The 16,612-nt window shown below is 40.5% G+C and overlaps 1 protein-coding gene across 1 annotated transcript in view; it reads right to left on the reverse strand.

The window, feature by feature from the left end:
- Window positions 1-16,612, reverse strand: part of Enoph (enolase-phosphatase E1) — a 76,576-nt gene that overhangs the window by 33,217 nt on the left and 26,747 nt on the right. The window contains exon 3 of the mRNA XM_080282301.1: window positions 9,264-9,454. Coding sequence (XP_080138427.1) covers window positions 9,264-9,454 — 191 coding nt within the window. The remainder of the gene's footprint in view (window positions 1-9,263; window positions 9,455-16,612) is intronic.

The raw sequence follows: 16,612 nt of genomic DNA on the forward strand, positions 1-16,612 counted from the left end.
TCTATTATACCAAAGTATACACACTACTAGCGAAAGTAGACGTTTCTTCACTTCTGCACACACACACACACACACACACACACACACACACACACACACATACCTCATTCATACTCCTTTCCATAAAACTCATCCAATGTACGAGTTAGTGAAATAAATCCTTATGAATTTTTTTCCCTTAACCTTTTTAGTACGGTGGCGTGATTTGTACATTTGCTACAGAGAGACATTCTGACTCAATTTAAGGAAGCCTCTCGTAGTGAAAGAGTTACATTATATCCATTAACTCCTTCAATCCCATGACGTAATTTCTGTTTTATTCGTGTATTTCCAGACGACTTTAATAAGCTGAGGAGACAGTTTTCGGACTGAAGGGCTTAAATAGAAGTCGCCCCTAAAATTCATAAAATTGTGTGCAGGAATGAAAAATAAACTGAAAAATGCGCCACTATATTCAAGGGGTTTAATCTCTACACTATGGTAATACCCTTTATGTTAACTGCCGAAAAGACGATTTTATGCGGCTTGGAAGAGAGTCGAGTAGGGAAGAAATTAAGCAAGGCACAATCTGTCTCCTCTGGTTTCATGAGTGTTTACTAAAATTAACAAACTCTTCTGGCAGTGTCAAGATTAAATTGTAAACAGACGTTACGTTCAAGGGCCTAACATTTTAACCACTATTACGGCAAAGGGGTTACATACTGCTTCATGATGACGTTTTGAAATGGAGAGGTTTGGATATAGCCTCACTTAACCCCAACACTAAGAGAGGGAATCTCCTAAATTAAGAAAATTGTTGGAATCTGGATGTAATGAAAGGAATTAAAGTCAGCTATAAGTCCCAGGAAATTGCAGAATGATCTAAAAAAAAAAAAAAGGGGGGGGGGAGGGAGGGCACTCAAAGAAGTTTTTCTCCCTAACTATCTCTGCAAAAAAAAGGGGGGGGGAAGGCACTCAAAGAAGTTTTTCTCCCCAACTATCTCTGCAAAAGTTGCTAAACTCTATAGATTCGTGCTGCAACAATTCATTACATATGGCAGCTTGTATGGTTTAACATTTGACCCATAAAACCCTGTAAAATGCCTAAATTCGAACAATGAGGCAGGTGTCAATGGGTACTTACCCAAAGAACAATATATATAAATTTTCAGGTGAACTTGTGATGAAATGAAGGAATGGCACTAAATTGAAAATGTCTGGAAGAACTAAATAATAATAATAATAATAATAATAATAATAATAATAATAACAAGAACTGAGCAATACACGTCCACTGGCTGCAGAGTTTAAAATGAAGCTTGTTCATGACTAAAAAGAAAGTTAATACTATATAGCAAAAAAAGATGAGTCTCCACTGCGCTATAAAGAGAAGCTTGCTGGTTTTTATGCTGCTGGGTAGAGAATGGTTGAGGAGGTCAATGTGTGTGTGTGTGTGTGTGTGTGTGTGTGTGTGTGTGTGTGTGTGTGTGTGTGTGTGTGTGTGTGTGTGTGTGTGTGTGTGATCCCAGCGCATTTAAATAGTAGAACAGTATCAGAATTGTGCAGCCATCTTGGGAAGGTCTTTGCACCTAAGTCCGTCCACTTCATGACAATACTCGTACTCTGGTCGCTTGAGTTGTTTCCTTACACTTCTCCCTTAGTGATTTTTCATGACATTATCCTCTTCAATATTGTTTATATCTTTTTTATATCAATAAAGTTTGCAACAGAAATAGTAATGACATGAATTGGGTAATAACTCAAATATAAGAGTAGCAAGTGTGTTTTCGCCTGATAAAGATCCCTCAGCCAATTTAGTTCTGCAGATGGCCAATGTGGTCAGACTGGAGAGTTGATTTGACCAACAATCGAGGAGGCTCATTTCTACCACGTACCTACGGTTCATTGAATATCTTTTAACCGCAAGTTAGCATTCAAGCTGTAGTAAAGAACTCGATAAAGCATCTGAAACACACAGGGTACAAAATAAACATTAACGACAACCATAACGCTCACTGTATCACCAGTCATCACCCGGTATCGGATACTTTTTTTTTTTTTAATCCAGTGTACCAAGAACCTATTAATAAAGTTTCATATTTCACCCTTCAATACGATGACGTAATCTGTATCAGTCCATATTAGGTTCTCTGCAGGACCAGGCCTTCTCCTCGGAGGGAGAGTGACAGCCTTTCCTCATGTTAAAGAAGTACGAATGACGAAGGGGTGCCTTCAGGATGAGTGATGCATGTGAAAGTCGAGGCGTTGGACTATAATATAGTCTGTATATGTCTTCGTTAGAACCGAGCGGGTGCTAACATAAGATTATTTATTTATATTTCATGTACACTCATACTGCTACCAAACACTTCATAACCAAACCAGAGTAAATATCAAGATGAAATAATGCGGCTAAGCAAAGTGACCACTGAAAATTACTAACAACTGCAGCCAGAGGACATCATAACATATAATGTAGTTTTTTCTTGGCACTACCAGTTTATTTATTAAGCACCGCAGCAACTTTTCGAACTGGAAGAGTTGGACAGATTTCTTTAAACCCTTCACTACTAGAGGTCCTACCGAAATTGAAAGGAATAGTACAATAACAGAAAGAATAAACTACAACAGAAGTTATCAGGCTGAAAAGCATAACTTCTTTGGACACCTGTCAATCATAAAAATTGATCAACTTTAACCCCTTGATTCCGGGTAATTCTTGCTGCTACTAAAGTTTTTTAATCAACCTAGGAAAAGGCTCTCTAATTGAAGAGATTTATGAATACGATATCTAAATTTTGCAGTTCGAAAAGTGTACAGTATATATCATAATCTTCATAAACTTGCCAAATGGCAAGGCTAAGATGAACAATTAAAACAGTGCTAGATGCAGGAGCGTCAGAGCCCTTCAGCTAATACCCTTCGTATAGTGTGGTGCGGTGTGGCTTCGCTGAAGTCGTAAGTCTACGAGAATGAAGCACCCCCCGCCTGAAAACTGTGAGTGAAAGACAGGGCCCTTCTTACAGATGCTCCTGTATCTAATAAGACGTCCCAAGACTCAATGAGTTAATGTGTCTCCAGTCACTCCTGCCGCACTATTGACACTCATGTCCCCATCATTATATCACCATGCCATCCTTATCACTCTCACATCAATTCAGGCATTCCACTTCAATCATATATTTTTCATTTTAGTCTTACTACATCCAGACGATTTCAGAAAGGATCTCTCCAGTTCAAAATCTCTCTTAGCACCTTGATTAATTTGTCTGACGTATGCTAGAACAAAATGAAAATACTGTCCCCTGGTTGAAGGGGTTAACCATCATCTTTACTGCATCATCTTCAAAATATTATTCTCAGTACATCATCTTTGCCACCGTTCCTTACCACATCATCCACACCACTCTATCATCATCACCACCACATTGTTGTCACATAAGTTCCTCGCTACATGTTCCTAACCATCACCATCACATCATCATCACACCATCAATAATACACCACCCTCACACATCACACACCTGTACTTAATCATCGTCATCACAACATCACCATTACTCCACCCTGGTATGTGTTGCATCATCGTCTCTACCAACATCACTACATCAATTTATATATATATATATATATATATATATATATATATATATATATATATATATATATATATATACAACATCACTACATCAATTTATATATATATATATATATATATATATATATATATGGAAGAAACTGGGTCACTCCCACAACCCGCATAGGCCTACTAAATCGTATTCACACGAAATTCGATTATTCGTTGTTGTGAAGTTGTGAAGAAGGAATGAGTCCCCTTGCCTGTCGGTCAAAGCGACCTTACAGTCTGACTGTAGTTGGTTGTCAACTGAAAGGGGGGATATTCATCAAGTTAGAACAAACGCACTATGCTATCGTCACTATCATCATCATCAGCACCAGCACCAGCACCAGCATCGTCATCATCATCAGCAGCAGCAGCAGTATATCTACCACTGTCATCATAATTATCATCATCATCATCATCATCACTCGCAGGCACTATCATTACCAACACATCTGCTATAACTCTACACCATCACACCCGCCTCCACCACCACCACCACCACCACCACCATCGTCATCATCTATGACCATTACCATTACCATCATCACCACTACAATCAAAATAACTCGGCACATAACTGTTTCAGTTAATACATTAGATAAAACATGAATAGGCGGCCATACAAGGTATGAGGTGCGTTATTTCCAATATATTATTCTGCTGCTACTGTAAGGACTCCATATTATAATTACAAATCATAACAGATAAATAGATAGATAGATAGATAGACAGACAGATAGAAGCAGCAAGTCAGAGGTATTGTGTCTGCGAGAATCGAGCAATGCTAAACATGCTTACACACTCTAACTCAAGGAATGCTTTATAGGCACACGACAGCGCCTAGTGACCATACACACACATACACACATACTCACACACAGGTTTCTAGAACATTCCAACAACAGTGTAACACATGTGACACGACCCCTGCTACATCAGAATTTAGGAAGCAGAGCTCAGAAGGAGGCTAGCCATAGAACCGACAGGTAGTAGGGAGAAGGAGCCTAGCAACATGAGAGAGAGAGAGAGAGAGAGAGAGAGAGAGAGAGAGAGAGAGAGAGACTGGGAGGTAGCTCGCGGGACTCTATACTTCACTCGTGTGTGAGAGACTTTGTTAATATTTCCAAGGCAAATAAAAATAGTCCCATACTCATCTTTACCTCTCCTGTCTTTGCATGACAAAAGGGAACGAAGATTATCTACTTACAAAACTACTCAAGTAAAACAACCGCTCGTCCACGAGTATACGTATAACTGATCTACAAAACTTCACTACAAGAACCTATAAAGTTATTGTGAGACAACTACTGCTTCTTTAACAATTACTTCTACTACTACTACCACTACTACTACTACTACTACCACTAATAATAATAATTATAATAACAATAATAAGAATAATAATAATAAAAATAATAATAATAAAAATAATGATAATAATAATACACATACTCTGCTGTTAAGGTCTCTGCCCTGGGACCCTATTCACATTTTTTTGTTTTCGTTTAGCTTTAGTTCTCTTATAAGATCGCTTAGTTTATACTTCTCACTCATACGGTCAAAAGACAATTGGCAAACAAACCAGAGCGAATAATACAATGCAACAAAAGTATTCTACGTAGTATTTCACTGTTGCTGAGATCTGTTTAACGTAAAAATTGCTGAAGACCCATTGTGAATACGACCTCTGACTCACCCACATCCAAGGACGATAATCAACGGTGTGTATTCATAAAAAGATCTTAACAAAGTTACAGGATGAACATGGCTTTAATACAGCTAGTTATGACCACGGGTTATTTTTGTTCTTCGTTGACTTTCACTTCAGTGTTTAATTTGACAGGGAAGTGTTTTGTTGCTCTACCAATGAGGACAAACGTATAAACAGCACAAACTTACATGTAACTTAATCTTAGTTATTGTTGTTGAGCAACCTTGGTCTGTCTGACCAAGCAGAGCCGTCAATCGCAGGCAAGGAACCGCCCCTGCAGGGCCAACCCATGCAATGAACCTTTGTTTCCTTGAGGTAGACAATGCCTGGCTACAGCGAGACGTGGGGAAAAGTGTGGAGGTTTGGTTTCTATGTGGACGCTAAATCCACGTCTCTCCACCCAGTTAACAGGGGCACCACTGTACACTCTACATCACCCCACCGTATGTTACATGGTTACCACACTGCGTTGTAGAGTTTCCTGGATTACCAGAAACCATTAGGCTTATCACTCAGTGTAGAGTCACCTGAAGTAAAAAGAAGGGTAATCAAAAGTGAAATGAAGGAGTGGAGAAAAAGAAAGAGAGGAGAGTAGACACAGAAAAAAAAAATTATAAGGGACAAGGAAGAAGTAGGCAGAACTGCATCAAGTGAGTGGATGATAGCTGCCATCAACTTCCACCGATTTAATCTTAGTAACATCAGCAAAATGTATGAATATCTTCCACGTTTAGTATTTATAAACTTTTTTGAGCCTAAGCTATGTATGATAATGCATGTTTTATTTTTTTATTTCCTTGCCTTTACTCACATATCTACCACACAATTTACAAAAAAAAAAAAAAAAAAAAAGAATGCGAGAGTGAAAGATTTCCAAAAGTAAAACTATAGCAGATAAGAGTTAACTATTAAGGATATATATATATATATATATATATATATATATATATATATATATATATATATATATATATATATATATATAAGGCTTGTTTAATCTTTTGTCTTCACTCACTGAGGTATCATACACTTCACAACCAAATCTGAGTCAAAATTAAAGGGAAAGAAAGCGAAAAGCAAAACTATTCCTGATACCAGTACACGGTATGGAGACTTCCTTATATAACTGTATAATAATAAGACCTTACTCACACAGCTACCATATATTATACAATCAAGCTTCAGTCAATATTAGAGTGACGAAAATACGAAAATAAAAATAATTTTCGATAACAGTGAGCTGCTCTGGAAACTACGGTGTAAAATAGATAAGATCCTTGATAAATGTGTTCACTGGCCTACATCCGCAGCATCCAACCATACATTAGACCATACAAGGTGCAGTTACGGACATAAGTATCGATTCACTTCATTACGATCAATAACGTGACTGAACAATGATTTTTGAAACCCAAGGATACGATCTTCGGAGTCCAACGAACTTTTAAATAATATTATATACGGTTCGATTATCATTCACATTTAAAGTGTACCTATAGTTGTATCCGCAACTGAACAGCACCAAGGCCAATAGTACTGAAATAATAAAACCTTGCTTCCAACATGGGGTCAGTACCAAGCGAACCAAGCCACATTGTCATCCTCTTGCCTTCTTCCCTCCCCTCCTTCTCACACCATCCCCTCACTAGTGTTCCCTCTGTCCCCTTACTACAGTCCCTCTCTCTCTCTCTCTCTCTCTCTCTCTCTCGTTAATTCTTCACGTTTTGTGTTACTTGCCCTGTTTGTTGAACCGGGCAACTCCATGTAGTACTAAGAGAGAGGAATATGACGATGATAATGATGATGATGATGATAGCTCCACTCTCTCATCAAACCACACACCCTTCCCTCCCCTCTCCCGCCCCCATTCCCCGTAACTGTTCCCCCCAGAATTCCTTCCCTGCTCCATTATTCCCCACGCAAGCTCCCCTCCCGCACCGCAAGCCTCTCCCATTCCCTACCCTCCTTTTGTCTCCTTTCCCTTTTCTTTTCCTTTTCCTTCTTGTCTTCTCACTCTTTCCCCACTTCCTCTCCTACCGTTTTCTTTCTCTTCCCATCCATCTCCTTTTCTCCCTTCTCCATCCTTCTCCTTTTCCTTCTCTTTCTTTCTCCTTTTTCTCTTCCCTCCTCTCTCTTCTTTTCTCCCCCCTCTCTCTCCCTCCCCCTTCTCTTCCCTCCCTTCTTTTTCTCTCCTGTCCTCTCTACTTTTGTCCCTTCCTCTCATTCTCTTTTCTCTCACAAATGAGTTATAAAATATTCCCGTGAATAAAGTACGCTGTGGGGAAGGGAGGGAGGCGGCAGGGAGGGAGGGAGCGTGGATATGTGGAGGGAAAGTGAGGAGAGAGGGAGGGGGAAAGAAGGGGGAGGGGGAGAGGGATGGGAAGAGCAAGGATGTTTAAACTTGGAAGAGTGAGTACAGGAGACGGATCTTCCCTCCTCCCCTTCTACGTTGGGAGGGAGAGGGATGGCAGGAAAGGAAGGAGGGAGTGATGGTGGGAGAGATAGAAGAAGGGAGGAAAGGGAAATGGTAGGGATGGAGGGAAGGAAGGAAAGAAGGGTAGGGATGAAGGGTACAGGAGATGATTGTGTCCTCTTGAACTCCTACACCCCTTCCCCTTCCCCTCCTCTTCCTACCCCTACTCCCACCCGTATCACCTCCCCTCCCGCCAGTCCTCTTCCTCGTGACTCACTGTCCCATGTCCTTCTCTCTCCTCCTTCCCCATCACTTCGGTCGATGTGACTTACTTCAGCTGGATAAAATCGTCTTGAAGTTCCTAAATTAGAATCACTGACCTGTCCCTCTCCTTAATGTGGTCGCATTTGTGCTAAAACCAGACGATTATGATCAGTCGCGGGGAATACCACCCGTTACTCCAGAAGTTTAGTCAAATACTTTTCATATGTTCACTGTATGTATATACAGTGTATACGGTATATATATATATATATATATATATATATATATATATATATATATATATATATATATATATATATATATATATATATCCATCATCCAATCCTACATTGCCCCATGAAGAGCGTAGGAGCCCGGGGTTAGGCAGTTGGTCCCGACATTTAAGATGAGAGCCATGGATATAAATCTTCACCAGCTCAATCCGGCTGGAGCGTAATAATTACCCACTAAACCACCAGGCGCCAAAATTTGGTTATATGGTTACCACCCAGCGTAGTAAATGGATTCCTGGTATACATGAAACCATTTTGCTTGTCACTCAGTGTAGAGTCACCCACAGGCAGAAGGAAGAGGAAAGAACGAAGGAGAGAAAGACAGAAGAGGATGGAAGGAAAGAAGGATGGAGGAGAGGAAAGAGCAGACACCCGACAGCAGCATTACATCGAGTGAGTGGATGGTGAGCGCCCCCATCTACCACAACATATATATATATATATATATATATATATATATATATATATATATATATATATATATATATATATATATATATATTACTCCATTCGTTATTATACACACACTTAGGTATATTATCATCATTAATACCAGACGACTTTATTATTTAAGCAAAATCCCAGCAGTCAAAAGTTTAAGTCAAATGATTCACTGATAAAATCTCGTATGATTCATTGTTAGCTTCTCTCTTCCTCCCCCTCATCCCTCCTTCACTCCAACCCACTGCACCACCACTCCCCTAACTCCTCAGTCCACAATTGCCTACTAGCCCTCTATCACCCCTAGTCCTACTCTCTCTCGCTTTTTCTCTGTCAGTCCACCATGGTCTCATAGCTCTTTATCACCCCTACTCTCTCTCTCTCTCTCTCTCTCTCTCTCTCTCTCATTCGACGTTAGTAGGAATGGAAGGAAGGTAAACAGAAAAGAAAAAAAATGATCGGACATTCTCCACTTTCTCAATCTCCATGCCCTTTCCATATCCCCCCCTCCCTCCCTCCATGCTTCTCTTTACTCACTGTCCTTTGATGTCCCCCTGGTGGTATGCCCGTCGCCACATATGCCCCTGCAGCGTCTTCAGCGCCCTGACTTTCCTGTCCTTCGCTATCATCGCCTTCACGTTGGCCACCAGCACGGGGATGACCTTCTCCTTCCCACCTTCAGGTACCGCTTCCATGCCTTCCAATCCCACATCCACATCTTGCTTAATCTGGGGCGAAAGAAGGAGAGAAAATTAACACTCCCACACTCACGACTCAGTTTCCTCCATGCCTTCCAATCTTGCCTCCGTTTTGCCCAATATGACGTTGAGAGAGAGAAAGAAAGAGAAAAATAACACTTTTGCTCCTATGATTCATGCTCAGTTTCTTCCAACCCTGACTATACGTCCTGCTCAAGTTAGCGATGAGAGAGAGAGAGAGAGAGAGAGAGAGAGAGAGAGATGTATGTCTATGTCAGTCTATTTAAGAATCCAACACATCCATGTATGCATATACTGTATGTATGTATGAGTGTATGAATGTGTGTATGTACATGTTTGTGTGCGCCATTCACTGTACGTATTCTGTGCTGTCATGTATGCATGTATATGTCAATCTATTTATACTCCTTTCCATTCATGCATGTATATGTACTGTACGTGTTTTTGTATATACCCTACATATTCATTACCGTTAAGTATGTGTGCATACTGTATAACTGTATGTCCGTGTATGTACCTTACATACAGGTTTGTGTGCATGCATGCATGCATTTGTGTGACTAGTGATTTCATGAAATCCCCAGAAAATTCCTGAAATGAGTTTAAATTAGGATGGGTTAACTAAGGTTAGTTTAAGTTAGGCTGCGGTTAGGTTAGGCTGGGATAATCTAGGTTAAGTTTAGGTTAGGTGAGGCTAGGTTAGTCAGGTTAGGTTAGATAAATTTATATGAAAGCTTAACATAACTTAGCATTCATATAAATCAACCTAACCTAACCTATCCTAAACTAACTAACCTGGCCTAACCTAACCTAGACTTAATAGATTATCCCTGCCTAACCTAACCGCAGTCTAAATTAACCTAACCTTAATTAACCCACTCTAATTTAAACTCATTTCACGAATTCCCTGGGGATTTCATGAAATCACTGGTTACACAATTTCCCTGTAACATATATACGTATGTATGTGCATGTATGTATGTATTTTAACCTACCAGGTTAAGTACCAGGTACAGTACTTATTGTTCGGAGTCGTGTGTGTGTGTGTGTGTGTGTGTGTGTGTGTGTGTGTGTGTGTGTGTGTGTGTGTGTGTGTGTGTGTGTGTGTGTGTGTGTGTGTGTGTGTGTGTGTGTGTGTGTGTGTGTGTGTGTGTGTGTGTGTGTGTGTGTGTGTGTGTGTGTGTGTGTGTGTGTGTGCCAGTCTATGTACAGGTGCTTCATATACTGTTTCCTCTTTACCATTCATTTGGCAAATTCTTGCTTGCCACGGAGACGGCAAAGTCAGCGCTACCCATGTCTACCTTGTATCATTTTCTACTTCCCATAACCCTTTCCCTGCTGTATGCTGTCTGCTTTGTTATGTCAGTTGACTGTATGGTTGATTAATATTTTCATGAGGCAAGGTAGAGATTCGGAACGCTGACCGAACTATCCCCACAAAACACGAGAATTGGACACCTGAGTGGCAAGGTGGGGGGAAATATATGGACCACCTTGTATGTACTCTTTATTCAGATATATATATATGCATGCATGTGTGTGTGTGTGTGTGTGTGTGTGTGTGTGTGTGTGTGTGTGTGTGTGTGTGTGTGTGTGTGTGTGTGTGTGTGTGTATGTATGAATGTATGTCCGTATACGTGTCAATAAATGTATGTGTCCCATATAATCATATGTATGTATGTATGTACTGAGATGTGTCAATCTATGTATTCATTTCGGTTGAAATGAAGTCACTGAATATACAGTAAGGTTGGATGAGGAGGAAACGGAAAATGTGAATGCGTTTAAGTACTTGGGTAGTGTGATGAGTAAGGATGGAAGTTTAGAGGGTGAAGTGCTTGAAAGGATGCAACAAGGAAGATGGGTTGCTGGTTCACTGAAAGAAGTGGTAAGAAACAGGGAAGCGAGCAAAAGTTACAGCATTGTGATACCAACTCTTAATGTATGGAAGTGATGCTTAGGCCTTGCTGGAAGGACATAAGTCAAGAGTGAGAGCAGTGGAAATGAGTTATTTGAGAGGAGCATATGGAGTTACACGGAGAGGCAAACTGACCATTGAGGATGTGAAAGGGCGTTGCGATGTGGATGTGGATGTGATAACAAGCGTTAGGAGAAACACACTGAGATGGTTTGGCCGTGTGGAAAGGATGGAGAGAGAAAGAGAGACTGACAAGGAGCGTGTATGAGTGAGGTGGAAAGGGGGAGAGGGAGGGGGAGGCCAAGGATGAGATGGAAGGATGGAGTGGAAAAGTGTATGAAAGAGGGGTGTGTGAGCTGGATGCAGGGCAGTAAAATGGCTGGGGACAGGGCTACATGGAGGCGATTTGTTTGTGGCCACCCCTTAAGGGATTAAGGAGTCTGGCAATAGACTGACAGATAGATAGATGTACGTATGTGTATCAATTTATGTATGTACCCTATGTAGTCATATGTGTGTATGTATGCGTGTATACGTGTCAATCTATGTATGTGCTCTATGTATTTATGTATATATGAATGTACTGCTTGACATCTTATTCTACAGTGGCTCACATGTGGCGGTAACAAAAATCCCTCCGTGCTCTCAGTTATGGTGTACATTCATCATTACTGTCTCCCAGTCCAAGCCGCTCTCCTTCATACACTCTTGTACTTCATCCTCCTACCTTCTTCACCCTCCTTATCAGTATTTTCATGACTTACACATAGACAATGCCAAGCAACCATTCTGTGCTTAAAAACGGTTCCAGTGACGAGCGAATGGAGGTGTATACCGTTTTCGCTGGCCATTTTGCTTATATAGTTTGGTTAGTACTTTTTCTTCCCTAACTCCGGATACTTCTTGCCTTATTTATAAAAGTGGGAAGATGATGATTATGCTGTTGCTGAAGAGCTACTGCGTATCGCATAAAGACACATCATAAATGTGGCCCACTATCGTGAGGCACTCTGATGATAGCTATCCAACTCTTATTTTTTCCTTTCTACTGTTTTAGTACTACTTCACTCATTAGTAATAGTGGGAACACGGTGATGGTGATGACTATAATAATATACAGCGGGGCTGACAGGAAACACACGATCTATATATATATATATATATATATATATATATATATATATATATATATATATATATATATATATATATATATATATTTGTAGGTATGTATTGGGATTTCTTTACAAAAATAACATAGCATATTGAATGTAAAAGTACGAATATTCCAGCAAGGCGTCTCCCTATAACTATACTTCATTTACACTGACTTGTCCCGGATTTTCGCCGTTTTGCAGCTTGTTTCACTTAGCTCAGTGGTACAAAAAGACAATAATGCGGCTCTACATTCTTTTCATATCGCTTTATCGTGATTAGCACCATCTATACTCAGTTTTTCTTATCGAGGCGAAGATGCAATTGACAGATTGGTGATTATTGGCTGAATGCAACATTACTTCATAATCTAGCATTATTAACTGACAACAAATATCTGAGGGGGAAATTTGGGTTAGTAAATATTGTTTGGACATGTTGCATTCAGCCAAACATCATCAACCTGTCAAGTGCATCTTCGCCTCAATAAAAAAAACGGAGTATAGTGTCAATCTAATCTTACAACTTAGCACTAAAGATTAAGAGATGTTAGTTTTAGGCCAAGTCAAAATAAGAGCAGTATAGTTACACAAACTGTTCCAATAACATACACACTAATCGACAAGATTAATGTGGTGATGGGCGAATTATGTCACTGTTCATCGTTTTGGTGCAGCGCAACAGTAACTGGGTACACTGCGGCCTGTCCAGGTTGTCAAGATGATGGCCGACACAGACGACACTGCATCTCCAGATGCAGAGGGTGATTCCGTTGTCTCACTCTCCTGCCTCAAGTATTGTGGTGATGGGCGAGGATAATCAGGTGGCTGTCGCCTTGCACACTGTCCATGCTGTAGGCGTGGTGGAAGACACACATTACTCAGCGTTTTCTGACGTTGTAAGGCATTGTTAGGTGCTTTCTGCCCTGCCTAAGGAAGCCTTACTATTGTTTCAAGCATACCAGGGTATAGACTCTCTCAAACACACCATTGGTAGACAAGACAAAAGATCAGTTCACTCCCTGCAGGCCAGCAATGTTGTGGCACAGGCCAGCAATATTGTGGCAGTGACACAAATGAATGTTGGAGGTCTGAAATGGTTTTTGAGAAGTTGGTGGTTTCTTCCACTGGTGTTTTCTTCAGGAGTGTTGAAACACTGCTGAGGGTGGAATCAATGGTTGCTAAGAGAAAAACAGCTGAATAACTAACTTCACGTACAGCGTGCAGAGGGCTATTTTGTGGCTGGCAGTACACTTCTCATTTCATCCCCATTTCCAAGAGAAGAAACATACGTGCTGGTGGAGAGCCTGGAGGGCTTGTCTGGGGTGTTCGGAGGGCAGACTACTGAAAGCTGAAAAGCTAGACAGGATCTTGGCTGCTGGAGGTAAAAGTGAAGAACCTTTAAAAAAATTGTTGGAAAGTCTTCAAAAAAGGCTGAAACAGACTCTTCTTGTAGCTTGCTGCCCCTTCTGCACCTTTCCTTCCTGGCACTGATGGAGATTGCCGTGTCTCACTGCACATACTCATAAATACCAAAAGCTAGTTGTTCCGTGCAAGTTTGTCTCAACTTACTCTCATCAGGAATTCCCGACTGAGCCAGGTGTCTTCGATCTATCCTTATATAATTTCCCTACCCTTCAGTTTCTTATTCAGTGTATTACAGTGATGATGAGGTTGTGTGTAAGTAGGAGAATGAATGGTTTACTGTGCAAGTAATACGAACTCTCAGCTTTAACAAGCAATGCTTTTCTGACAGCAAATTTCAGCGGTGATTGACGTAAACAGAATAATCAAACATGTAACCCAATTTGGCAGCAACTTCCACATTAAGACAACCATGACCTAAGCTACAAAACTCACATATTCAACCATTTTTTCCCGCCGGTACATACACCTGCCTGGCTCCTGTCCGAGATAACCACAGGATACAAAGACACCGGAGTATAATCAAGCCGCGTATACCGATCTGACCTTAACGCGGTCCAACAAAACTGGAATTTATTGATGAGGTGGATGAAGTATAAAATGTCACACGTGTTTAGCGGTGGAGTTAGCTATGCACGGCTGTCCATCTCGCACTGAATTTACCTCTGCATATTGTGCAGGGTATACTTAACCCATCTGGCATTCCATTACTTGAAACCTCGGTGCCCCCATGACTTTTATATTTAATTACTGGCATAGCAAGCAGATTCTGTTTAACAAAGAAAGGGCGTCCATGTCCTCATCGGATTTACCGAATGCTGCATAAATTACAATCTACGCCTCTGGCATTCCTTCATTTAACACTTCGGTATCACGACCTCTTATGTATTTCATTCTTACTACTGCCCTACATTTCATTTTGCCTCGAGGAGACCTCGGCTAGCATTTACATCGTAATCTTCGAGTATATTTACTTTAAGCTTCTTTTTAAAAATACATGTACGTAACAGTATTAATCGCCAACTCAACTAGAGTATACAAAATACTTTAAGTTAATGACATGCATACCGCACAGACCCAGAGGTTCTTTCCAGGTTGAAGATATTATATAGTGCGATAGACGACTCTCTAATTACAGATGTTGAAGGACAGGTTATAGATATAACAGACAGTTGGTAGAGAGAGAGAGAGAGAGAGAGAGAGAGAGAGAGAGAGAGAGAGAGAGAGAGAGAGAGAGAGAGAGAGAGAGAGAGAGAGAGAGAGAGAGAGAGAGAATGATTTAGAAAGAGATTAGTGAAATTTTAAATTGGTTAGAGACTGTCAGTCCGAAGCGAAAATAAGGCCGGGTAAAAAAGTTTCACTCTGAGACCTTTAACAGTGAGCAGACTCAAAGAGATTTTTAATTTTCTTGACTGACTTAGACATTGGTAATGAAAACTAAAAGATTCTGAAAAATTATCACCACCACCACCACCATTGTCATTATAGGATACATATCAAGATAAGAATTTTCTGAAGTTTTTGTCAGACTTGTTAAACTTATACTGATTACATCCATCTCTCTTTCAGTCCTGTACTGACTCAGACCCATACGGAACGTAAAGACCGTGGGCTAATCTATTTAATCCAGACGTGTGTGGCAAAGGTAACCAGCCACTCGCCCCAGTGTGGCATTATATGAGCGATAAACCCCAATCATCCCTCGGAATCAATCTTTTGTGGGCCACATCCAGTAGGGGAGACTTAATCAGCTATACAGGGCTTCTGTTTACGGGCTATATGGCAACCTGCCAACACAGTGCGTGGTTTCTGGGAGTACAAGAAACTATCTGGGTTGTCACTCAATGCAGTACCTCATGACGGCATGGATAGTGGGCACCGCCGCATATCATTAACATTTTAGGTAGCAGTTTATTATGACTGTTAAAGATTCAGTCTACAGTTTTAAACTATTTCACTACGAGGACATTTTAAAATTCACTCCCTCTAGCTTCTGGCGATTTTATCAAGTTCGATATGTATCTCCTAAAACGAGTAAAGAATCATATTAGCAAGATTATAATTATTATTATTATTACTACTATTACTACTACTGCTGCTGCTACTACTACTACTACTACTACTACTACTGTTGTTCTTGTTGCTGCTCCCGCTGCTGTTATTATTACTAGTAGTATTATGACGATGAAAAATCATAGCCAACTTTTTAATTGTTTAGGGAGATATTTAAAACTGGACCCCCATACTTAAAGTGAGACAGCTGCAAGGGAGAGAAAAATTAAGCTTGTAAGAGACCATTGAAGTTGAGGGTGGGAGTGAGGGACCCGGAGGGAGATAACACACATACCACCATCATTATCTCTCTCTCTCTCTCTCTCTCTCTCTCAATTGCATTACTTTCTATCTCAAGGTTAATTACTTCATTTATGGTACTACTTTCCACCTTTCTGAAAACAATTTTCTTCAGTCCCACAGGGTGTCGCTTTCACCTGTCTTCTCGGAAACTACGACTGATTGCCGGAGGATATGAAGAGTGGGGGAGAACCTGCTGCTGTTGCTATTGTTTTATTATGTCCGCCAACGCAGCTGGAGGAGATTATGTATTCACCCCTGTTCGTATGTCTGTTTGTTTGTCCACAAAATATCTTATAAGGTTATTAATGGAGGTCA

Source organism: Coenobita brevimanus, chromosome 93 (assembly GCF_032717465.1).
Source record: "Coenobita brevimanus isolate Jiangsu-jjx chromosome 93, ASM3271746v2, whole genome shotgun sequence".
NCBI lineage: Eukaryota > Metazoa > Arthropoda > Malacostraca > Decapoda > Coenobitidae > Coenobita > Coenobita brevimanus.